Source organism: Pteronotus mesoamericanus, unplaced genomic scaffold (assembly GCF_021234165.1).
Source record: "Pteronotus mesoamericanus isolate MK-2021 breed Mesoamerican mustached bat unplaced genomic scaffold, CSHL_Meso_final contig_130, whole genome shotgun sequence".
Taxonomy (NCBI): Eukaryota; Metazoa; Chordata; class Mammalia; order Chiroptera; family Mormoopidae; genus Pteronotus; species Pteronotus mesoamericanus.
The window spans coordinates 12,809,856-12,836,895 of NW_026555060.1; the positions used below are offsets into that span (position 1 = coordinate 12,809,856).

The following is a 27,040-nucleotide window of genomic DNA, read 5'->3' on the forward strand; positions in this document are numbered from 1 at the left end:
TGACATTTTATTCAAATATGTTTATTCATGTTTGAGTCATCCTTTGAAATAGATGTGTACTGCACAGATATTCCCAACTGATCATCCTTCTCAGGTTATAGAGCCAAAAGATGATTTAGTGAGGTTTGCTATTGTCTTCAGCATACAGTTGGTCTCTGAGGCCACATGATAACAGATACATATAATGCATCATCAATGAACACCACTAGAAGGAATCCTCATTGTAATGCACCATGAGGCACCTGCCATACTTCCATTTGTGACTTTCTATTCTGGTTCAGTTGCAACTTTCAAAAATTAATCATTATTCCTAGCTGACCCTTAATGGTTACTCATATGAGGTACATATACAGTCAAGACTATATGTTTTTGCTATGAGCCGGTTGCACGTCCTCAAAACTCATAAGTTGGAGTCCCAACCCCTGTACCTCAGAATGTGACTGTATGTGAAGACAGGGCCTTTAAAGAGGTAATTAAAGTTAAATGAAGTCATTGAGGTGTCAAAACAATATGACACATTTCCTTATAAGAAGAGGATATTAAGACACTGAGGAAAGATCAAGTGAAACAGAGGGAGAATGACATGTAAGCACAAAGACAGGCATTTACCAGCCAAGGACAGAGACATCAGAAGGAACCAACTCTGTTGACACTTGATCTCAGACTTCTAGCCTCCAGAACTATAAGGAAATAAATATCTGTTGTTTAAGCCACCCACTGTGTTGTACTTTGTTATGGTGTCCCTAAAAAATTATTGCAATATTTTTTTGATATGAACCTTCTTTCTGACTCTATCTTTGGGGTACACTCTCATGTAGAACATTTTAAAATGCATTCCTCTAGGAAATCTATTCTGATTAGGCAGAAGCTGACATGGCCAGTAATCAGCCATCTTTTCTTCCCTTTTACCATTCTAATCTGTTTTTTTGGTATACAATAAGTCCTCACTTAATATCACCAACAGGTTCTGTTTAAACAAACAGACATAACAAACAGACTTTAAACAAAAAGACATAATGAAAAGAATTTCACCATAGGCTAATTGATGTAAACAAGAGTTAAGTTACTACAACATCTCATCAACATTAGAGTGAATAATGTTGAATGAAATTGTCATTTGAGAACCTGATAAACTGTGAAATTTATAACCCACCAAAAAATGAAGATGAAAATAAACAAACAGATAAAACAGGAATATATACACACATGCACTCATTCATCCATCTTGCCTTGGTAGGAGATAAATTTCTCCAAGACCACTGTATTTGAATGGGATATATAAAAAGAGACCATACACATTTTTAGCTATTTTACACCAAGCAAATCATTTCAGCAGGCAAAAATATGCAAGTGTCTCATAGAACTGTAAATAATCAGACATGTTAGAGGGAAGGTTTCTCTCTAAAATATACAGGCATCTGTCATTAGCACAGGACAGTGGTTCTCAGACCTCCCGTGCATGAAAACCCCTGGGGTTCTTGTAAAAAATGCAGATTTCTGAGTTTCACTCCCCGAAAACTGAGATCTCATGTTTAGAAACATTGTCTTAACCTACATGTTGAAGAATACCAGGAATGTCCAGAGGATCCACTTTACCTGGTAGATGGCCATGGCACAGTGTTCCTGCAGTTGCTCATTCTCACTATTTAGGTTCTTTACTAGATTTTCAATTATCCTTTCTGCTTTGATTGCAGCTCGGTAGTTTTCCTAGGAATATGAATATAAATATTTATGAATATATAATGCACATGTAAGTATCTATTTACATTTCTTAATAATTACACTGAATAAACTTTCTTAGAAAAAACACTAAAGTCCAAGGTTAACATTGCTATAACAATAAGAATTTAGTCAATGTTTTCAAAAATAAATCACACAAATACCATTTTAATTATTGTTCTATTAGCGTCATCTTCTCTAATAGGCTGCTGAATTCTTGAAAAAAAATTCTTAGCAGTCATGATAACCTTACAAATTGTTTTTCAGCTAAAGAAATTCAAGGTAAATGGCCTGAGTACCTCTGATGCACATTCTTGCAATGTCCCCACCACTGGAATCAGCATGTTTCCATGCGACGTCTTCAGCAACCGAGCCAACAACGGAATGCCCCCAGCCTTACGTATGGCTTCTTTATTTGCATAACTCTTACTGCAGCTCCACAGTGCCAGCGCCCCACAGCGAGCCACCTCCTCATCTCTGGCGTCAAACAGACTTGATTGAGCAGGTGTTGCAGAATTCTGTGCACAGTCGAGTAGAGCGACCTACAAAATAGATAAACATAGTGTACATGGGAATCTTTCCAATAAAACTTAATTTATCTCACAGTGGCTAGAGGCTTGCTACCAAGCTCACCTCCATAAAAAATAAGAACATGCTTTAAAACTAACTTTCATACTACACAGCAGTCAGTGAAAGCAAAGAAGCAACACCCTTCAATATACATTCCCCCAGATTTGCAAGCTTTTACATTTCTTTCCCACAAGCAATTTAATCCTATCAAAACAGTGTTTTCTTAATATGGCTCAAACATTTATATTAGTAAGATCTGTAAACCACATCCTCAGCTTGGTTTTTCAGAAAGGCAGGATCCCTAAAGTCATTAGAACTTTCTAATGAGAACTAAGTGGTCTATGCACTATGAAAACCATGAGACACAGCCCTCTACCTGCACTACCAATCCAACCAAATCAAATGGCACAGCTGCCAGGATCCTCTCTTTTCTTTGCAATAACCAGTCACTAAAGATGTTACAAAAGGCAGTTTATATGTCAGGGTGTCCATGAAGGAAGGGAAACCAGGCCTCCCAATCTGTTTCTTTTTTCCCTTGATAATACAAGTCATTAATTTTATTCACTTATTTTTAAATTATATATTCTTGACACTATTACAGATGTCCCCATTTTGCCCCCTTCTGCTCACCTCCACTCAGCCCCTGCCACCCCTTCCCCTGGCCTCACCACACCATTGTCTATATCCGCGGGCTATGCATGTATGTTCTTCAGCTAATTCCTTTACTGTCTTTTATCCACCTCCTCTCCTGACATTTGCCAGTCTGTTCCATGTATCCATGCCTCTGGTTTTATTTTGTTAGTTTAATTTGTTCATCAAATTCCACATATTAGTGAGATCATATGGTATTTGTCTTTATCTGACTGGCTTATTTTGCTTAGCATAACAATCTCTGGGTCCATCCATGCTGTTGCAAAGGGTAAGAATCCCTTCTCTTTTACAGCCTTATAATATTCCATTGTGTAAATGTACCACAGCTTTTTTATCCACTGCTCAACTGATGGGCACTTGGGGTGTTTCCAGGTTTTGGTATTGTCAATAACTCTGCTGTGTACATAGTAGTACATACATTCTTTCTAATTGTTGTTTTGGGATTCTTAGGATATATATCAGAAGTGGGATCACTGAGTCAAAAGGTAGTTTGATTTTTAATTTTTTGAGGAAATTCCATACTGCTTTCCACAGTGGCTGCACCAGTCCACATTACAACCAGCAGTGCACTACAGTTCCCTTTTTTCCATATCCTTGCTAGCACTCGTTGCTTCTTGATTTATTAACAGTAGCCATTCTGGCAGTTGTGAGGTGATACCTCATGGTTGTTTTAATTTAGATCTCTCTGATGATCAGTGACATTAAACATTTTAGTGTTGAGTTGTATAAGTTCTTTATATATTTTGGAGATTAACCATTTATCAGATGTATTATTGGCGAAGATGTTCTCCCCTGCAGTGTGTTCCCTCTTGATTTTGTAGTGCAGAAGCTTTTTAGTTTGATGTGATCACATTTGAGGGGTTTTTTCCCCTGTGTTTTGCTTGCCCTCGGAGACATATCAACAAAACTATTGCTCTGAGAGATGTCTGAGATTTTGCTGCCTGTTTTCTTCTAGGATTTTTATGGTTTTGTGGCTTCAGTCTTTTATCCATTTTGAGTTAATTATTGTGTATGGTGTACGCTGGTGGTCTAGTCATATTTGTTTGCAGATAATTGTCCAATTTTTCTAACACCATATATTTAAGAGACTATTTTTACTCTATCATATGCTCTTGAGTCCTTTATCAAATTTTAATTTGACCATAAAGGTGTGGGTATATTTCTGGGCTCCCTGCTCTATTCCATCAATCTATGTGCCTGCTTTTGTGCCAGTACCAGGATGTTTTGATTACAATGGCTCTGTATTATATTTTGATATCTAGTATTGTAATCCATCTAACTTTGTTCTTCTTTCTCAAGACTGCTGAAGGTATTTGGGGTCTTTTTCGGTTCAATATAAATATTTGAAATATTTATTCTAGATCTATGAAATATGTTATTGGTATTTTAATAGGAATTGCATTGAATCTATAGATTGCTTTGTGTAGTTTGGACATTTTAATGATGTTAATTCTTCCAATCCACGAACACAGTATATGCTTCCATTTGTTTATATCTTCCTCTATTTATTTCTCGATGTCCTATAGTTTTCCAAGTATAGGACTTTTACATCCTTGGTTTAGTTTATTTTTAGGTACTTTTTTTTTTTTTGGTGCAATAGTAAAAGGGATTGTTTTCTTAGTTTCTCTTTCTGAGAATTCATTATTGGTGTACAAAAATGGCACCAATTTCTGGATATTAATTTTGTATCCTGCTCCTTTATTGAATTCATTTATTAGGTCTAGTTTTTTGGTATAGACTTTATGGTTTATGTCCTTTGCATATAAATGACAGTTTTACCTCCTCTTTTCTAATTCGGATACCATTTATTTCTTCTTTCTGATCACTGTGGCTAGGACGTCCACTACTATATTGCTTAAGAGTGGTAAAATTGGACATCCCTGTTTTGTTCCTGAACTTAAGAAAAATGTTTTTAGTTTTTGCCCATTGAGTATGATGTTGGCTGTAGTTTTTTCATTTATGGCCTTTATCATGTTGAGGTATGATGCCTGTATTCCCAGTTTACTAAGCATTTTTGTCATTAGTGGGTGCTGGATTTTATCACATGCTTTTTCTGCATCTATTGATATAATCATGTGATTTTTATCCTCCATTTCATTTATGTGGTTTATCACATTTATTGATATGTGGATATTGTTTCAAGTTGTTTCCCTGGAATAAATCACACTTGATCATGCTATATGGTCTTTTAAATGTATTACTGGATCTGATTTGTTAAGTTTGTTGGGGATTTTAGCATCTATGTTCATTGGAGATATTGGCCTACAATTTTCTTTTTTGTAGTGTCTTTATCTGGTTTTGGAATTAGGATAATGTTGGCCTCATAAAAAAGGCTTGGAAGTCTTCCCTCCTCTTGAATTTTATGGAATAGTTTGAGGAGAATAGGTGTTAGTTCTTCTTTGAATATTTGGTAAAATTTGCCAATGAAGTCATTCTGCCCAGGACTTTTGTCTGCTGGAACTGTTTTTTTCTATTACTGCTTCAAGTTCATTAGCTGTTATCAGTCTAATCAGGTATTCTGATTCTTTCTGATTTAGTTTTGTAGATTGCATATTTCTAGTAATTTGTCCATATCTCTCAGATGGTCCAATTTGTTGGCATATAGTTTTTCATACATTTATGTAATGTCTGTTGTTACTACTCCCCTTTCATTTCTGATTTTATTTTTCTGGATCCTCTCTGTTTCTTGATGAGTTGGGCTAAAAGTTTGTCAATCTTGTTTATCTTTTCAAAGAACCAACTCTTCATTTCACTGTTCTTTTGTATTTTTTTTAAGATACTATGCCATTTATTTCTGTCCTGATCTTTATTATTTCTTTCCTTCTGCTCATTCTGAGCTATTCTTGTCATTTTTTTTCCTAGTTCTTTTAGGTGTAGGGTTTGATAGTTTATTCAAGATTTTTCTTGCGTCTTCAGGTAGACCTGTAATGCTATGTACTTTCATCTCAGAAATGCTTTTGCTGTGTCCCATAGATTTTGAATTATTGTGTCTTCATTTTCATTTGTTTCAAGGTAATTTTAATATCTTCCTTGATCTCACTGGTAACCCATTCATTGTTTGATGACATGTTATTTAGCCTTCAACTGTTTGAATATTTTTGAGTTTTTTTAATTATAGTTGATTTCTAGTTTCAAGCCACTGTCATCTGAAAAGATGCTTGATATGATATCAACCTTTCTGAATATGTTGACTTGTCATGTGTCCTAACTTGTGTTCTATCTTTGAGAATGCTGCAAGAACTGTGGAGAAGAATGTATATTCTGATGCTTTGGGATAAAATGTTCTGTAAAGATCACTTAAATCTATCTGATCTAGTGTGTTGTTTAAAGTCACTGTTTCATTGTTGATTTGGGGGGGGGGGCAGGTCTGGAAGATCTATTCAGTAGTGACAGTAGGGTATTAAAGTGTGATCTCTCCCTTAAAGTCCATCAATAGTTTTTTTAAATATATATATTCAGGTGCTCCTATATTGGGTGCATGCATGTTTACAAGGGTCATTTCTGCTTGTTGGATCAATCCCTTCAGTATTATGTAGTGATCTTCTTTGTCTCTTGTTATGGTCTTTGTTTTGAAGTATATTTTGTCAGATATAAGTATTGCTACCCCAGCTTTTTTTCATTTCCATTTGCATAAATTATTTTTCCATACCTTCACTTTCAGCCTGTGTGTATCTTTTGTTCTGAGGTATGTCACTTGTAGACAGTATATATCAAGGACATGTTTTCTTATCCATTCAGCTACTCTATGTAATTTGATGGGAATGTTTAATCCATTTACATTTAAGGTTATTATTGATAGGTATTTATTTATTGCCATTTTTTTATACCTATATTTCTCTCTCTCTCTATTTCTTCTTCTTAAAGTAGTCCCTTTAACATTTGTTGCAATGCTGGTTTGGTGGCAATGAACTCTTTTAGCATTGTCATTGTTATTGTTATTGTTTTTGTCTGAGACGCTCTTTATTTCACCTCCAATTATTTCCCTGACAGCCATGTTGTCAAGAGTATCCTTGGTTGCAGGTCCTTTCTTTTCATTACTCTGAACACTTCTTGACAATCCCTCCTTGCCTGATGTGTTTCTGTTGAGAAATCATGTGGCAGCCTGATGGAAACTCCCTAGTAGATAACTGTTTCTCTCTTTCTGCCTTTAAGATTCTCTCTTTATCTTTAATATTTGCCATTTTCAATACAATGTTCCTTGGTGTGGGTCTCTTTGGGTTCATCTTGATTGAGACTCTCTGCTTCCTGCACTTGTGTCACATTTTCCTTCACCAGGTTAGGGAAGTTTTCTTTCATTATTTCTTCAAACAGGATTTCTATCCTGTGCTCACTTTCTTCTCCTGGTATCCATCCTTATGATGTAGATATTGTTATGTTTCATGTTATCACAATGTTCTCTTAAATTATTCTCATTCTTTTTAGGGATTTTTTCTTTTTGTTTCTCTGATTTTTTTTTCTACATTGTCTTCCAAATTGCTGATTCACCCTTTGCTTCCTCCACCCCACTTTTAATTCCTTCTGCTGTATTCTTCATTTCAGATATTGTAGTCTTCATTTCAGACTGGTTCTTAATCATGGTTTCTATGTTCTTCTTCATGATAATGCTGTTCTCACTAGGTTTATTGTAGGTCTCATTAAGTTCCTTGTAGTTCTAACTTCCTTGAGCATCCTTATAACAATTACTTTGAACTACAGGGCTGATAAATTGCTTGTCTCCATTTCATTTAGCCCTTTCTCTGGAGATTCCTACCTTTCTTTCATTTGGGTGTTGTTCTTTGTATTACCACTTTGGCTGTTTCTTTGCATTTGTTTCTATGTATTAGATAGAACTGCTATGACTCTCAGTCTTCTTGGAGTGGCCTTATGTAGTTGGTGTCCTGTGGGGTCCAGTGGTGCAGCCTCCTTGATCTCCAGAGCTGGATGCTCTAGGAATGTCCCTTGTGTGTGTGTTACGTGGTTCTTGATTATTTTTGGCCTGTTCATCCCCTCAGCCTGGCTGACTGAGAGGCTCAACCCTGATCACATTGTGCAAACTGTTGTGTACATGTTGAGAGAACAAAACAAAAACAAACAAAACAACAACAACAACAAAATAAAAGGAGTAAGAAAGGGGAAAAGAAGAAATAATAAAGAAGAATACAAGAAGAAAAGGAAAGAAGGAAGAATATGAAAGGTATGAAGAGAAAATATATAAAGAATAGGAAAAGAAAAATGGAAAAAAAAAGAGAAATAAAAATGTAAGAAAAGGAAAAATGAAGAAAAATAGAGTAAGAAAAGGAATAAAAGAGCTACTACCTTTTGCAACAGCATGGATAGAACTGAAAAGCATTATGCTAAGTGAAATAAGCCAGAGGGCGAAAGACAAATACCATATGATCTCACCTATAAGTGGGACATAACCAACAAAAACAAACAAGCAAGGAAAATATAACCAGAAACACTGAAAGAAAAAAGAAACCAACACAGTCAAGAGGGAAGGGGGGGGGCAAGAAAAGGAAAGGGAAGGGTCAAGTCAAGGAACATGTATAAAGGACCCATGGACAAAGCCAAAGTGGGGAAGGATTGAGGGAGGGAGGTGGGGGAGCGGGGCAGAGGAAAGTGTTGGTGGGAAGGTGGAGACAAATGTATTTGAACAAAAAATTAAAATTTAAAGAAAAGAAAGAAAAGGAATAGGAAAATAAGATATGAAACAAAAAAGAAAAATTAAAAAAAACAAAAAATAACAGTAAAGCAATAAATAAAGAAAAAATAAAGAAAATAATAAAAAAGAACAAGTGGCAACTTTCTCAGCAGAGTTTAGTGCCAGCCTGCTGGGATCTCCCTTTAGATCCTACTCCAATGTTGTCTGAAGCTAGTGCAAGCCAGTGTCAGATGCTGTCCACTGTGGCCCTCAACAACCTATTCAAAGCTACAAGCAGTCCACAGTTTTTGGCTGCCCCTGCCAGGCTTGGCTGCACACTGGAGGGGCCAAGCTGTGCTCCAAGTCCAGCTTTTATTTTCTTTATTATAATTCAATGGGAGTAGTTTCAGTGGAAAGCCACAGAAGCTTACCATATGATTTTGTTATTTAAGCAAATAATGATAATCATAATTATAACTACCTTTCCAAATATTTTATTATGAACATTTTCAAACATATGCAAAGGCTGAAAGAATTGCGCACCAGCTATACAGCAATATCCACATACCTATCATCTAGATTCTATAATAAACATTCTGTCATATTTGTTTTATCACATAGCTAACCATATATTTGTCCATCTATCCATCCATAAACCCATGCTATTTTTGAAGCAAATAATCATAACATATAGTGCTCTACAGATTACAAATGAAAACAGAATCTTTTTTATTAAATTTTGGAACACTTTCACTGTGCATATATTCACTTTAAATCCATATTAATTCAATATATAATTATTACCTCTTTATATGTTTAAGGTATGGGACTAAGTAGTGTGGATGACACTACAATATACATGATACACCCCTCACCTTAAGGAATTTAAAGTACAAAAGTGATAAATACAAGCTGTGGGACAGACACAAGATCTGCTGATCCTTACTAAGAAGGGTAGAAATGCATTTCCATGTTGTACTTTATTAAGGACTTTCCTGCCACAGCAAAGGTGTTGAGCAGAATAACCTTTATCTTTCCATGACAATTATTGAAATAATCGTGTTTTTATTATAAAAGTAATACTCTACAACAAACTGGCTTATATGGAAAATAGGAAGAAAATTTGGTAATCATTTCAGAGAAAACCACTATGAACAAATTTCTGTATTTCAAGTATCATCTCTGTACTTTTTAGGTAGGTTTTTAAAACTTGGGATCATACGTCCATCTGTTTTAATCCTCTTATGGTTTTATATAGCATTAAATATAGATGTATTCCTTGTTACTAAATCAGCTTCCCAAACACAATACTGATAGCTGAAAACAGATGTTTCTTACAGATAAACTGCAAATTATTTTACTAATCTCATATTGTAAAACACACTGTTTTCAGTTGTCTCTCTTCTTAATGACAGTAAGATGAATGCCTGCACCTCTGTCACTTCGGGAACAATCCTCATGGTGAGATCACCACGTTAGAGGGCGAGGGCTACCAGGCTGTTTCCCACTGCACAGGCGCTCTCCACCCCTCACCAACACTGTAAACAGACATGAGTCTATCCCTACCAATGCAACAGGTAAAAAGTAATCTATTTTTTAAATTTTATATCTTTGCAAAATAAGCTTTAATAATTTTTTTGGCCACCTGCTAGTATGAATGTACAAAAACAATTTTCAAGGACACTATGTGAAAAGAAGATGCCCAGAACATGCCCTGTGGTTATCTAATGTCTGGGTGTGGCAACGAAGGACAGCAGGGAGCTGATATCTCTGTGGCAGCTGGCGTGCTAACGACGATGGCAGTGGTACTCACCAGTTTAGTGATGCCCCCATGGTGTCTCACTGTCCACCGGGCTCTTCTAAACTTGGCAACATTCGCAATTGTCTCAGCTGCCAAACATTTCAGACTCTTATGTGGAGAATCAAGTATATTAACCATAAGTGGTAAGCCCCCAAGGTCAACAATATTACGTCTGATTTGAGGATTATGACTGATTTCCTTCAGGATTTTTAATGAACCAATCTAAATGAGGGAAAAAAAAAGGTTATAGATGAATGTGTGCCTAATACAGAACCAGTGATGTATTTTTAAAGTCTACCAAAAACTTTCCCTCAATTAAGTTTTTAGAGAAAAATTTTCTATTCCCAGGTGTTACAGTCTCTGTATTTTCCTTCAATTATATAAATAAACACTCATCATTTAAGAAGCATGTACTAATGGAAAGAATCAGAAGAGACAGAAGAAAAGCAGAGAGATGAGAAGAGCAGCTACCAGCAAAAGTAGCAGGTTATCAGTAACAATAGCAGAGATGAGAACCAGGCAGCAGGAATGGCAGACACTAGCACTAAGAAGAAACCCATGACAGGATATAAACAGGTCCCTCATTCATAATGACAAAGCCACTCACCTTACATTTGACTTCGTCTGTATCAAGTAAATTGATTAAAACTTCAAGACCTCCAGCATCCCTGATTGCCAACTGGCAGGTCTCTTGCGCTAAATTGAAATCCTTCATTGAGCACAATGCAATCACCGTAGCTATCTGATTTCCTCCCTAGGAAAACGCCATGCCACAAAAAGGTTAAATAAGATCACTCTCTAAACAGTTATAAATCCATGAACTGGGAAATATGTCTCCCCATACACATAGCACATTACTTGTTTTAAAAGTTCTCTGAGTGGGTTATAATGTGTTAAATGAATCACGTAGAGCTAAAGCACACACACACACAAAAGCTGTACAGAGTGTTATAAAACATTATTCCAATTACGAGTCAACTTTTAAAGGTGGTCTGCCTGCTTTAAACAGCTACAACATTAGGTGGTATTAGTGTATTAAATAGTCAAGGGGCAAGCCTTGATAGAGCAACTCAAGAATACAAGTCTTATGTAGAGGTAACAGGTGGTTCCTGTAGTTATTGAACACTATACTGTGCCATGCAAACCATGTCTGAAAATTATTCATACAGATTTACATATGTTCATAGGTATATATATGTACATACATTCTTGCAACAAGGAAAACCTGGAGAAAGGGAAACCATGTGAGAAGCGGTAAAGCAGTCCATACTGAGAACAAGAAAAGGTAGACTAAGGGCTGTGGGACTACAAAAGAGGAGGCAATTCTATTAACTGGTGAGGATGCAGTGGGTAACTGAAGGATAACAATACAAAGCTTCACTGTCATGAGCAAACTGCTGGCCCAGCCTTGAGAATCATACAAATCAATCAACACATGTAGAGTAATGGAGAACCATTCCTTTGCAATAAAACTATCTGTGAGATTTTTTAAAAAATCAATGTTGATAGTGAAACTGACCTGCTAGCAAATTAAAATCAGAAGTTGTTGCAGACTCTTTTGCAATGTCCACTGTGCATTAATGCCTGAAAATCTTCTGAAGAACATATCATAGTGCATGTTATTTCTACTGATATTAAGACTGACTAGTAAATAAAAGTTATAGGATAAGCACTAAAATTGTTCAGAAGACACCGAAATAGTTCAGAAGACATAAAAGCTAAGAATAAACTATTTTATAAAAGGTGCTCATAAGAGACAGCCTTAGTTTTCTACCTCAAAACATAGTACCGACTTCATAGGCAGTTGTTGAGGTGATTATGTTCAAGTAACTGTTAACTGTTATTTTAAATAATAATGTCCCCAAAGCTCATGAGTAGTGTTGTTGAATATTTGCTTTTGTCAAAAAGGAGCCATTAAAGTGCCTCTTTTATGTGAAAAAGTGAAAGTCCTCAACTGAAAATCACATGCTGAGTTTGCTAAGATCTATCCTACCCAGCTGCAGGAGTAAGGATCCCAGAGGGCAGTATGGTGACCCTCAAAGAAGCAGCTGTGATGGAAAGGCTTCAGGGTTCCTGGGATCTTTGCTTCCTCAGAGCTTTCTCAATGAGGTCTGTTTCCAGACGTTCTGTTTGGCGCACCTCGATTTAGAGGATCCAAGATAGCAGTGGAGGAGGTAGAAGCTACACTCACCTCATCCCAGGACCAAACTGGAATTACAACTAAAATATAGAACAATCATCCAGAGTAACCAAATGAAGACTAGCTAAACAGGAGTCTTATAACTAAGGATTTGCAGAAGCCACACAAGGACTTGGTAGGAAGGGCAATGATGCAAAAAGGCTGGAGCCACTCACATAGCAGTAGGGACCTCAGCCATGAAGGGATCCCCTTGAGGAGCATGGGTTCTAAACCCCAAGCTGGGCTCCCTAGCCCAGAGCACAAGAACTGGGAAGAGGCACCCACATAACATCTGGCTGTGAAAAACAGCAAGGTTTCTGTCCACCAGGAAGAGGTGGGAGTCCTCTACAAACACAGACATCCTTTTAAGGGCCAATACACAAAAGCTCGTTTATAGCTTTTCACACTGGCCTCCATCAGAAGGAAGGCAGAGCAGATTAGAGTTGTATGGAGTGAGTCTGGGGTTCGTGACTCTCAGAGACAGATAAAGGGACAGTGACAAGAATCTTTGTGCTGAGTCACTCTCCCACACTGCAGACACCATCTTTTTTAGAGGGAGCACTCCCCTCCATAAGCATCAGGCTGGAAGAAGGCAAGAGCCCACAATCTGGTCTTGCCCCACCATGTGGAGGATTTAGAAAACTCTTGCCCCACCATGTGGAGCTTATGTCTTACTGGGGAATACAGCCAGAGACTCTTTCAGTGGTTGAGCCTTACAGGCAGCCAACAGAGAAGGCAGACAGACAGATCTTGTCCAGGTACATTAGGATTTTTGCAGTCCTACTCCCAGGCCTGGTGCTGGTAAAAGCCAGCCTTGGTGTGCAGGTGGGTCCTTCTCACATGCACCCAGGCCAAGCAAAAGCAGCCACAATTGTGGATTGCTGATAGCTCCAAACAGGCTGGCAAGGGCCAGTCAGAGGCAGCATCTGACACTGGTCTGCACCAGAGTATCTCCCAAGAGGACCAGAACCAATACACCCAATGACCAGCATTAGAAAACATCCGGAGGAGGATCCAATGAGCTTCACAAGCAGCATATCTTAAGGGAGATCTAAGCAGGCACCAAACCATGCAGAGGTGAATTCCACACTGTATGATCAGCACCTGCACAGCAGCCCACACACCATAGTCAGGGTTGAGCGTCACAGTCATCCAGCCTGCGGACTGATCTCATGTACAAATAGGCCAATAGCAACCAAGATTCAGTTACAGCAAGTGGGCCCACATTACCCATACAAGGGGCATTCCTGGAGCAACCAGGTCAGGTGATCAAGGAGATGGCACCACTGGACTCCATAGAAGGCCATCCCATGAAGAATGGGAGTCATAGCAGATCTATCTAATACATACAAAAACACAAAGAGGCAGCCAAAATGCACACACACCCACACACAGACCCCAAATGAAAGAACAGGAGAAATCTCTAGAAAAAGAGCTCAATGAAATGGAGGCAAACAATTTGTCAGATGTAGAGTTCAAAGTAATGGTTCTAAGAATGCTCAAAAGCATGACAAAGGACACAGAAACAATAAAAAAGGACCAATCATAAATGAAGAAAAAAATACCTGAAATGAAGACTATACTCGAAGAAAGAATCAGTAGATTATAAGCTGGATGAAGCAGAGGATCTAATCAGTGTTTGGGAAATTAAGGCAGGAAAAAAACCCCACCAAATCAGAGCAGAAAAAATTAAAAAAGAGTTTTAAAAAATGAGGATACTTTAAGCCTTAAGAGACCTATGGGACAACATGAACTGTAAAAACATTCGCATCATAGAGATACCAGAAGGAGAAGAAAGTGAGCAAGGGATAGAGAACCTATCTGAAGGAATAATGACCAAAAATTTCCCTCACCTGATGAAAAAAGAAAGCCACACAAGGCCATGAAGTGCAGAGTCCCAAATAAGATGGACACAGGGAGGCCCACACCAAGACACATCATAATTAAAACAGCGAAGATTAAAGACAAGGAAGGATCTTAAAAGCCACAAGAGAAATAGTTATCTAACAAGGAAGATCCCATATGACTGTCATCTAATTCCACAACAGAAACATTTCAGGCCAGAAGAGATTGGCATGAAATATTTGAAGTAATGGAAAGCAAACACCTACACCCAAGACTAGTTTACCCAACAAGGCTATCATTTAAAATTGAAGGAAAATAAAGATCTTTCCAGACAAGGGAAAGCTAAATGAGTTTGGTACCACAAACCAGAATTACAAGAAATGTTATAGGGAGGAGGAAGAAGCGGAGAGGAGGGGGAAAGAAGACGGGGAAGGAATGGGAGGGGAAGGGGAGAAGGAGAAAGAAGAAGAAAAATAAGATGAAGAAGAAGGAAAGAGAGAGGAATATGGTTAAAAGATTAAAATGGCAATAAGTATGTACCTATAAATAATCACTTTAAATGTACTGTAAGTGGCTTAAACACTCCAATAAGAAGACACAGCGTAGCTGAATGGGGAAAAAAAACAAACATGACTCATATATATGCCATTCACAAGAGACCCACCAGAATGAAATGAAAGATAAAAGTAAAAGGATAGAAAAAGATATTTCTTGCAAATGGAAACAAAAAAAAAGCTGAGGTAGCAGTACTTATATCTGACAAAATAGACTTTAAAACCAAGGCTATAATAAGAGATGAAGAAAGACATTACATAATGATAAAGGGAACAATCCAACAAGAGGATATAACCCTAGTAAACATTTATGCACCCAACATAGGTGCACCTAAATATGTGAAGCAAATATCGATGGACATAAAGGGAGAGACTGACAGAAACACATAGTCTGGGATTTTAACACCCCATTAACATCAGTGGATAGATCTTCCAGACAGTAAATCAACAAGGAACAGCCTTAAATGACACATTAAATCAGAAGGATTTAATTGATATCTTCAGAGCATTTCATCCCAAAGCAGCAGATACATAATTTCCAAGTGCACAAGAAATGTTTTCTAGGATAGACCACATGTTAGAACACAAAACAAGTCTTAATAAATATCTGCAGATTGAAATCATATTAAGCATCTTCTCTGACCACAATGGTATAAAACTAGAAATCAATTTTTAAAAAACCCTGAAAAACACACAAAGACATGGAGGCTAAATAAAATGTTACTCAACAATGAATGGTTAACAATGAAGTCAAGGAAGAAATCAAAGATACCTTGAAACAAATAAAATATGAGAATACACAATCAAAAATCTGTGGGACACAGAAAAAGCAGTCCTAAGAGGGAAATTCATAGTATTGCAGGCCTATCTCAAGAAACAAAAAGAATTTGAAATAAACAATCTAACTTTACACTTAAAGGAACTGGTAAAAAAAAAAAAGAAAGAAAAAAAAAGAAAACAAGCCCAAGGTGAATAAAAGGAAGGACATAATAAATGTCAGTGCAGAAATAAGTAAAATATAATCTGAAATAACAATGCAAAATATCAATAAATCCAAGAGTTGATTCTTTCAAAATATAAACAAGATTGACATACTTTTAACTAGACTGATAAAGAAAAAAGAGAGAGAGGACTCAAATAAATAAAAAATGAAAGAGAAGTAACAACTGACACAAAAGAAATACAAAAGATTGTAAGAAAATATTACAAATAACTCTATGCCAACAAATTGTACAATCTGGACAAAATGGATAAATTAGTAGAACTGAATTCCCATACTAAATCAGGAAGAATCAGAGAATCTGAATAGACAGATCACTCCTAGTGAAATTGAAGCAGTAATCAAAAAACTCCCAACAAACAGAAGTCCTGTACCCAATGGCTTCACAGGTGAATTTTATCAAACATTCAAAGAACTAATTTGAATCCTTCTCAAACTATTCTAAAATCTCAAGAGGACAGAATGCTCCCAAGCTCTTCTTGTGAAGACAGCAAGATACTAATTTCAAGACCAGAAAAAGACACTACAGAGAAATAAAATTATAAGCTAATATCCCTGATGAACACAGATGCTAAAATCCTCAACCATTAGCAAACTGGATCCAGCAATACATTGAAAAGGTCATACACCAAGATCAAGCGGGATTAATTCCAGGAGTACAAGGTTAGTACAACATCCACAAATCAATTAATGTGATACATCACATAAACAAAATGAAGGATAAAAAGCACATGATTGCCCTGACCAGGTGGCTCAGTTGATTGGAGCATCATCCTCTACAACAAAATGTTGCAGGTTCAATTCCCAGTCAGAGAACATAACTACGTTGTGGGTTTGACCCCCCCATCAGCCAATCAATGTTTCTCTCTTCTTCCCTCCCCCCTCTTCTCTCTCTCTCTTTCTCACTTCCCCCCTTTACCCACTGCCTTCCTCTCTCTCTAAAAACAATAAATATTGGGTAAGTATAAAAGAAAACCCACATGATTATGCAATAGATGCAGAAAACACATTTATAAAATCCAGCACCAATTCATAATAAAAACTCTCAGTAAGGCAGGAATAGAGGGAACATACCTCAACATAATAAAGGCCATATATGGCAAACCCACAGCCTACACCATATTCAATGAGCAACAACTACAAGTGTTCCCATTAAGGTAGGGAACATGACAGGGAAGTCTGCTTTCACCACTCGTATTCAACATACTACTAGAAGTCCTACCCACAGCAATCATAAAAGAAGAAGATATAAAACTCATCCAATTAGAAAGGAAATGTAAAACTGTAATTATTTGCAAATGGCATGATACTGTTTATAGAGAACCCTAAAGAGTTTACAAAAAAAAGAAAACTACTAGAACTGATAAGTGGATTCAGTAAAATAGCAGGATACAAAATAAATAGCCAGGAATCAGTTGCATTTTTATACACCAATAATGAGCTAACAGAAGGGGAGAGTAAGAAAATAATGCCATTTCCAATTGATTCAAAAACAATAAAATACCTAGGAATAAATTTAACCAAGGATGTAAAAGACCTGTACTCAGAAATTTGTAAGACACTGGAGAAAGAAATTGAAGAAGACATAAATAAGTGGAAGCATATACCATGTTCATGGATCGGAAGAAATAACATTATTAAAATGTCCATTATATCCAAAGCAATCTACAGATTCAAAGCAATGCCTATCAAGATACTAATGGTAATAGTCAATTAATATTTGATAAAGGAGGAAAAACACACAATGGGGTAAAGACAGTCTCTTCAATAGATGCTGTTGGGAATGCTATGTACGTTAAAAAAAGAAACTAGACCACCTTCTTACATTGTATACAAGAATAAACTCAAAATGGATTAATGATTTAAACAGTAGACTCAAAACCAAAAAATCCTAGAAGTTTAGGCAGTAATATATTAGACATTTCTTGTAGCAAATATTTTCTTATCTACACCCTTGGGCAAGTGAAACAAAAGAAAAAAATAAACAAATGGGACTATATGAAACTAAAAAGTTTTTGCACAGCAAATAAACCCATCACCAAAATGAAAATATAACCCATTGAATTGGAGAACATGTTTGCCAATGATACATCTGATAATGAATATCCAAAATTTATAAACAACTATAATTCAACACCAAAGAAAACAATCTAATTAAAAATGGGAAGACAACCTGAAGAGACACTTTTCCAAAGAGGATATACAAGTGGCCAACAGACATATAAAGAGATGCTCACCATCAGTAATCATCAGAGAAATACAAATTAAAACTACAATGAGATTTTACCTCATACTGTGTCAGAGCGGGTATCATCAATAAATCAACTAACAATAAGTGCTGGCAAGGATGTGGAGAAAAGGGATCCCTCTTGAACTGTTGGTGGGAATGCAGACATGCAGCCATCATGGAAAGAAGTATCGACTTACCTCAAAAAATTAAACATTGAACTATCTTATGACTCAGTGATTTCACTTCTCAGAATATAACTGAAGAAACCTGAAACACTAATTCAAATGAATATATGCACCCGTAAGTTTATTGCAATGTTATTTACAATAGCCAGGATTTGGAAGCAGCCCAGGTGTTCATCAGTACATGAGTGGACAAAAAAGCTGTAGTACATTTACACAATGGCATACTACTTGGCCATAAAAAAGATGTAAATCTTCCCCTTTTTTGACAACACACATGGACCTGGAGAGTATTACACTAAGTGAAATAAGCCAGTCAGGGAAAGACAAGTAGCATATGATTTCATCCACATGTGGAATCTTACAAAATGAACTAACAAGCAAAATTATAAAAGACTCATAGATAAGCTGATAGCTGTCAGGGTGAAGGGGGCTGGGTCGGGGAGGGGGTAAAGGGATTAACCAAAAAAAAAAGAGAGAGAGAGAAAAGTCGTGGACATGGACAACAGTGTGGGGATTGCCAGAGTGAGGGGGGATGAAGGGAGGTGGAGGAGGATATAGGGGGATAAATGGTGATGGAAGGAGGCTTGACTTAGGGTGGTGAACACACAATACAGTGTGCAGAGGATGTGTTGTAGAATTGTGCACCTGAAACCTGTATAATTTTGTTCCATGTCACCCCACTAAATTCAATAGAAAGGGAAAAAAGCATAGTACAAATGATCTCAAAGAAATCTTTCTCACTACAAATCATCTTTATTTTCATTTGCTAATCATTAACTTATATTGCCGTATCTGTTATATATGTGTACATATATGTAATATATGGACTTAGCACAAAAATGCCCAATGCCCTCCATATCGCACACGCTAGTACACAAATTCTCTTGTAAATTCAACACAATATGTTACTTTTTAAATAAGAAACTGAAATGGCATTACCAGAGGGCAAGCATCAAAAGTCAAAATGGAACAGTTTAACCTTTCCTCTTACTTCTTTCCAGAAAATTCCCTTCATATTTCTAAAGATGTCGTGAACCACTATCCTGTGGTGATACCACTGACTATTTCCATTTTTATACTAATTTTCCTTCTGGGTAATCTAGGCTGTGCCCTATATTCTAAATTAAGTTTAGAATGACAACCTTAATTTTATTATTTACATTTAACATAATAAGTTTTGTTCTTGCAGCTCTTACATCCTTTTCTCAATATCAAGAGAAACTGTACCACCACCAAGTTTCCCACAGATGGTTTTGAAACATATAATAGTAAGTATCTATATACTACTGTCGGCTTTGTAAACTCCCTTGTTTTAGGGGCACTGGGCCACCACACGCTGGCACTTCTGGTGCCTCTTAGAAAACCAAAAGGCATATATTTTGTAAACCATAAAGAAGAATCTACATGCTAACTATAATTAAGTAAAGGAAATAATGTAGAAAAAAGCAAAGCAAAGAAAAACAATTCATTAATCAAGGCTCTTTTTCTGAATTTAAGTGGTTAAAAGGAACCAGAAAGTTCCCCTGGGGTACCTGCAGGAACAGAGCTGGGCTCTTAACATTACACGTTTGAAGCTGCAAACCAAGAGCTTCAGAGTGAGAGCTCTTTAGGCAGTGGCTTCAGACCCAAGCATGACTGGAAAACAAGAAGACGTCAGATAGCATGTCATGCTCAGTCAAGCCAGGAGAGTCTCCGAGCTCTCTGAAGAATGCAGTCCTGACATTCTCAGCTGTACATGATCAAGGACCTTCTTGACTGCTATTCTTGCATTATATTTTCTTTGGTAGCAATTTTATCCTTTATACACTCAGCACAATCGTCGTTTCCTATTTCATTTCAAGGTCTCTCAATTTTTCTCTTCTAGATTATTTCCATCCTTTGAACTTCATTTCATTATTTACACTATAACCAATAAAATACATTTTTTAAAAGTCATGGGACTGCAGCAGATGCCCAAAAGGTAAGATTATATATTTTTCTGAATTACCTCTAGACCATTTTTGAAGCCAAAAGGTGGAAAATTTACATTTATCATTAAAAGTTAGATCCGTATAGAAAAGAAATTTGTGTAAATCAAGAGCTTTTTCTGAAAATCTGGAAACATAGTCATAGACTTGAGGGATTTTTTTTTAGAACAGTTTTATGTTAGGGAAAGTTAGTTTTTCCACATTTCAGGATTTAGTTCTACCCTTGTCACTGACCACACTCCCCGAAGGATTATAAATCTTTCAGAATGAATACCAGAGGATTGGAGCCAAAATATTCAACGTACAGAGCCACAAATGTTAGCCAATTGCTATCCTTTAAATACCAGCTATGTCAAAGGATTTTCAAATGTTCGTTCCCCTTTACCAAATGCCATAAACATCTAACTGTGGAGAGGCACTACAAATACGGTTATTTTCTAATGAAATCTCCCCTGAGAATGTAATTAGTTGCCAATCCTTATTTTCACATTTTATCATGTATTTGCATTTGTGATGTTTTAAGAGCTGGAGAAAACATAGTAAAATATTATTTTACTAGCTTCTGAAGGGTTTTGAAGAATGCTTCCAATAAGCTTTTCTACTCCTTAAATTAATGTAATTCCTTTGCTGGTTGTCTTCCTTTCCCTGTTTCTTGTCAGATCTCTCCTGGCTCTGTCCACCTGCAGATATTTTGCAGCTCACATTCCCTTCTACAACCAGGAGGCATTTGTTCATTGTCACAATCAATTTTCAAACATGCAAAGGTTGAATAAATACTGATTTCTCTCATTTTCCTCAAAATTTCTTTTTGAAAGGAAGGATGAATTCAAGATACTTTTCTAAATAATGTTTTTCATTGTCTTAAATACAATCTTTGAAATAAAATGCATCGTCCTATTTAGTATACAAAGCAATACCCTCTCCAGCCTCTTTATTGCTGATAAGGAACAAATAACATTTATTAAGTTGAGATGAAGAATGAATCCAAGATCAAATCAGGAAGCAAGCTGCCTGAAATTGTTTTCGTATTCTTTCATTCAACAGACTTGCTCACTTACTATTCACCAAGTCTAATGCTAGCTAGGCCCCTGGACATCAGGTAAACAAATACAGACACGGTGTTCGCCTTCATGGAGCTCACAATTTAGTGGAGAAGATTTTAATTTTTTTAAAGCTCATCCAAACATATGAAAACTTTAAGTATGAGAAGTGCTGTAGGAAGAAGAGCATGGGGCTACAGAAGCTTATAATAGGGGACCAGGCAAGGGCATCAGGGAAGGTTTTCCTGAGGAATGTATGCCTGGACGGAGGTCTGGACAAAGAATGGGTGCTTTCCCTGGAGGTGGAGGGAAGTGATGAAAAGCGTGTCAGTCAGAGAATGTAGTATTTGCCAAAGCCCTGCAGTGGAGTGAGGCATGGCATGTTGAAGACCTAAAGAAGGCCAGTGTGACTGAGACCCAGAGAGCGGGCAGCCGCAGAGTAGTCAGAGATGAAACAGGTGGGCAACAAAGCCAGCTGGGCTGGCAGGTCAGGCTGAAAATTTTAGTCTTTATTGAAGAGTGATAGGAAATATTCAAGGGCTGTTGCTTTTTGGGGAGGAGGGGCGGGGATGGAGAAGACTAACATGAGCTGATACATTTTTAAGAAATCATTCTGGCTGAAGAGGCCCCTGGCTAGAGGGGGCCAGTATGGACTTGTAGGGACCACTCCGGCTACAGCAGCCATGCAGAAAAGGGGCTAAAGAAGGGAATAACTTGGATTAGGAGGCCAGCATGACTAATCATGTGCGGTAAAAAATTCGAGTAACTTGGTTCAGAAAAGGATATTATAAAGCTAGTACACGAAACTCTGATGGGCCACACACTCAAAGGGCCATTACCAGCTATTGTCAGAGCCCCGTACAGCAGCAGTGAGACAAGAAGGCAGGCAGAGGCATGAGTGGGGACAGAGGACCCTCTTTTCCTGTTCCCACTGCCTGCAACCAAGAGGCAGAGGGCGAGACCCAGCGAGGTGACACAGCCCTCACACAGCCATCCAGCTGACTTTCTATGCTCCCAGCATGTTTCCTCCAAACATGCCACTCAGCAAGAGAAGGGAGCCCCTGCCAATGACTGTTTATTAATGACGACAGAGGGCCTGGGGCCCAACATAGAGCTTTGGCTTACGGAGGCTCTCCCTCTCCCAGGATCCAAAATGGTAAAAGTCAATGCTCAAAGTGAGTGACATATGACCACAAAAGTCAAAGCCGTAAAATATATTGTTTTGCCTTCCATTTATTTGCAAACTGATTTTTATACTGATGATTCAGCCCTCATAAACCTAAGACTCAAGAGATGGGACTAGAGAAATCCAGGAAGGAAAATAAGAAAATATTCTTCCAGAGGAAAAAAGAAATTGGACTCAGATTGCTATTTTACAAGCTTGCTAAGCATTTTTATTGAGAATAGGTAAAGAACAATGAAAGAATTCTCTACACATTCTTTTTAAATGGAACATTTATAGACACTGACACTCCCCTGGGCTGTCCTAGTCTTTACAATGAGGAAAAGTTTGTATCAAATGTAACTGTTTTCCTAAAAGGATTAGTAAATAACAATAATTATGATAATTAGTAAAATAGCTCAGTAAAGTGGCTGGATACAGGGCAACATTAAAAAAATTAGTAATTCTCCATACATCCATACACTAAGAATAACAAATAAAAATGTGTAATCTGAAAAATGTTCCCATGTCAAAATTAGCAAAATAATAATAACAAAAATTTGATTAAATCTCAGAGGAAATGTGTTAGAAATATGGATAAAAACAAGTAAGTTTTATTAAAGTACACAAAAAAATAAATAAATAAAGGGTCAAACCATATTTCTGAATAGGATAACTCAATGTAATTAAAATTGCAATTTATCACAAAGTAATTGATAAATTAGTTTAAAATATTTTAACAAAACTTTCTGCCCGATCAAGTATTAAAATATACAAAAGCTATAATAATTAGTATGGAACTGGCATGGGAACACCCAAATAAATCAATTCAACCAACAGAGAAAGATCCAGAAACAAACCCTCACATGCGAGTATAGCATTTAGTAAAAGTAAATAGCCTCTCAGATCATTAGAGCAAGGAGTGAATGAGCCAATAATGTGTGATACAATTGACTAACCATCTAGAGAAAAACAATGAAATCCAGATGGACCTGAACATTTTTAAAAGCTTTAAAACTACCAGAAGGAAATAGAAAATATTTCTGTTTTGGCTTCAGAAAAACTTTTCTAGTTCCTAAGACACAAAACCCATAACCTATGAAGAAAATAGTTGTTATAATTATTAATGTACAATTTCTAAGTTTTTATAATAAAGTATAGATAAAATGACATTATGACAAATTAAAAAAAATTGCAAATAACATGGTAAAGGACTAGTTTGCCTAGAACCAAAAGCAAAAAACCACATAGAAAAATAGGCAAGGTATATAATACAATGGCTACTTGACATATGCAAAAAATTATCAGTCTTACTAGTAATAAAGAATCAGCAAATTCACATGATATACATTTTTCCCCATCCAAACTGGCTAAAATAAAAAAAAAATGGAGCTTAAAAACTATTAATGCCCAGACATTTTCCAGACCAATTCAATTAATACTTCCATGAATGCTACCTGGGAATTAGGGCCTTTGTTTTGTTTTGTGTTTAAGAGCCTTGCTGATCTCATTCTGTATTAAAGTTGAAAAACATTGGTATATTACTGGTAGAGGGTAAACTGATGTTTGCTTTCTGTAGAGAGTGTCAAAAAAATTTTTATATAAACAAGCTTGGTTGGCTTTTTATTTTTCCTTATTTCCCTTTAAATTAAAAAAAAAATTAACGCACTACTTCTCAAACCTATTGGGCACATATTCTTTCTTTTCATTAAAAGAGCTTTATTGAGGTATAGTTGATATACAAAAGCTGCACATACTGAATGTATACAACTTGATGAGCTTGGACATATGCATACACCTGTGAAGCCATCACCACAATCAAGGTAACAGACAACTCCATCACCTCCAAAAGTTTCCCTATGCCCCCTCCTTTTTTGTGGTAAAACCACTTAACATGAGATATACCTTCTTAACTTATTTAAGTGCACAATACGGTAATGTTAACTAGAGGCACTATGCTGCACGGCGCATCTCTAGAACTTAATCATCTTGCATGAGTGAAATTTTTATACCCATTGAACAACCTCTCTCCAGTAGAACTATCAAAATTTTAAATGTGCATACTCTTTGACCTGTGATTCCATTTCAAAATGGTTATTCTACAGAAATAGTTTATATATTAAACAATATGTAAAAATATTTCATGTAGCCTTGTTGTAGTAACAAAAAGTGATTTGGGAGATAACCTAACCAGTTATCAAAAAGGGAACCATTACATTATTGATATTTATGGCATGGGGCAAAAGGAGGTTTACAGTTGTGAGCATGCAAAACACTTATTCTTATATTATTACTTATTAATTACTGTACTATTTTCCATACAAACTCTAAACCTACTTCTGCCCCATCCAGTACCTAGAGTGAAATATACTATGCAACAATTAAAAGTACTGAAGCAGATAAGAAAGATCACCAAGACTTAACACTATATATGAAAAGAAAATTGTAGAATAACAAATAATGTGCCTTTGTTTTATGGATAAAATATGTATGTATATTAACAGAAATATCTGGAAGGCAGCTTTCACTTTTATTCTTTTACATGGCTTGAATATTTACAACAAGCATATGCTAATGCATTTTAGAATATTGTAAGACGTTAAGTGCAGAAGGCAGTAGGGGAGAACCAAAAGAGTAGCATGCTTCTGCTATGTCCTGCATGTCACAGAAATTTTAGGAGGCCACAGTGAGACAGCCACACCAACCCAGAGAGCAAAGGCTGGGAAAGAGTTACAGCCCCGGCCAGCCGGAATCTCAGAGACTAGTGGACCAAAAAGGGACATGAAGTTTAATATTCATTCTACAAATATACACTTTCCAAAAATGATTACAACAGATATTATAAGCGTATGTAAAATGAAAGCTCACTTACACCAAATCTGGTACCTCCTACTCCTTTAGAAATTCTTCAGCATGCAGGCTGCTGTAGCAGGGCATGAATGTGTTTTTCATTTGTTTGTTTTTATTTTTTGCAATTATAGTTTCAGGTGTGTAGCACAATGGCTAGGTAATCATATACAAAATGTTTCCCTTGATATTTCCAGTATCCACATGGCACCATCCAGTCATTACAATATTACTGACTATATTCCTTATCCTGTATGTTACATCTCCATGACTGTTTTATAACTACCAATTTATGCTTCTTAATCCCTTCACCTTTATCACCCATCCTCCCACCACTCCTTCCCTCTAGCCACCATTGGTCTGTTCTCTGCATCTATAAGTCTGTTTCTATTTTGCTTATTCATTTATTTTGTTCTTCAGATTCCACATATAAGTAAAATCATATGGTATTTTTTCTTTGATCTATTTCATTTAGCATACATAATACCCTCTAGATCCATCCATGTTGTCACAAATGGTAAGATTTCATTCTTGTTTATGGCCAAATAATATTCCATTATATATATGTACCACCACTTTTTTATCCACTCATCTACTGATGATGGATGAGCACTTGGGTTGCTTCCATAGCTTGGCTGTGGTAAATAATGCAGCAAAGAACATAGAGATGCATAAATTCGTTCAAATCAGTGTTTTGGGTTTCTTTGTATATAAACCCAGTACAGAAATCACTGGGTGAGGAGGCAGTTCAATATTAATTTTTTGAGGGCCATCCATACTGTTTTCCACGGTGGCTGCACCAATCTGCATTCCCCATGCATGAGGATTCTCTCTCCCTACATTCTCACCAACACTTGTTGTTAGTTGATTTGATAGCCATTTTGACAGATGTGAGGTGATATCTCACTGTGACTTTAATTGCATTTCTGTGATTAGTGATGTTGAACATCTTTTCATATGCCTATTGGCCATCTGTATGTCCTCATTGGAGAGGTGGTTATTTAGGTCCTCTGTCCATTTTTTAATTGGATTGTTTGTTTTCTTTGGTGTTGAGTTGTATGAGTTCTTTATAAATTTTGGATGTTAACCCTTATCGAATGCATCATTGGCAAATATGTTCTCCCATTCAGTATGCTGTCTTTTCTTTTTGTTGATTGTGTCCCTTGTTTGGCAAAAACTTTTTAGTTTGATGTAGTCCCATTTGTTTATTTGTCCTTTTGTTTACCTTGCCGAAGAGATATGTCAGAAAATACATTGCTAAGAGAAATGTCCAAGATTTTATTGCTTATGTTTTCTTCAAGAGTTATATGGTTTCAGTTCTTATATTGAAGTCATTAATCCATTTTGAGTTTATTCTTGTATATGATGTAAGGTGGTATAATTTCTGATTTTTGCATGTATCGATCCAATTTTACCAACACCACTTATTGAATAGGCTGTCTTGATCCCATTGTATGTTCTTTCCTCATTTTTCAAATATTAATTGACCATATATGTGTGGGTTTATTTCTGGACTTTCTATTCTGTTCCATTGATCTGTATGTCTGTTTTTTTAGGCCAGTACCATACTGTTTTTATTACTATAGCCCTGTAGCATAGTTTGATACCAGGTAGGTGATACCTCCAACTTTCTTCTTCTTTTTCAAGAGTGCTGTGGCTATTCAGGGTCT

The 27,040-nt window shown here is 36.6% G+C and overlaps 1 protein-coding gene across 1 annotated transcript in view; it reads right to left on the reverse strand.

Annotated features, from left to right (window-relative positions):
* The window catches only part of ODAD2 (outer dynein arm docking complex subunit 2), a 171,504-nt gene that overhangs the window by 110,503 nt on the left and 33,961 nt on the right, over positions 1–27,040 (reverse strand). Inside the window, exons 10-13 of the mRNA XM_054590234.1 lie at positions 10,969–11,115; positions 10,374–10,583; positions 2,019–2,261; positions 1,597–1,707 (exon numbers count right to left, since the gene is read on the reverse strand). Coding sequence (XP_054446209.1) covers positions 1,597–1,707; positions 2,019–2,261; positions 10,374–10,583; positions 10,969–11,115 — 711 coding nt within the window. The remainder of the gene's footprint in view (positions 1–1,596; positions 1,708–2,018; positions 2,262–10,373; positions 10,584–10,968; positions 11,116–27,040) is intronic.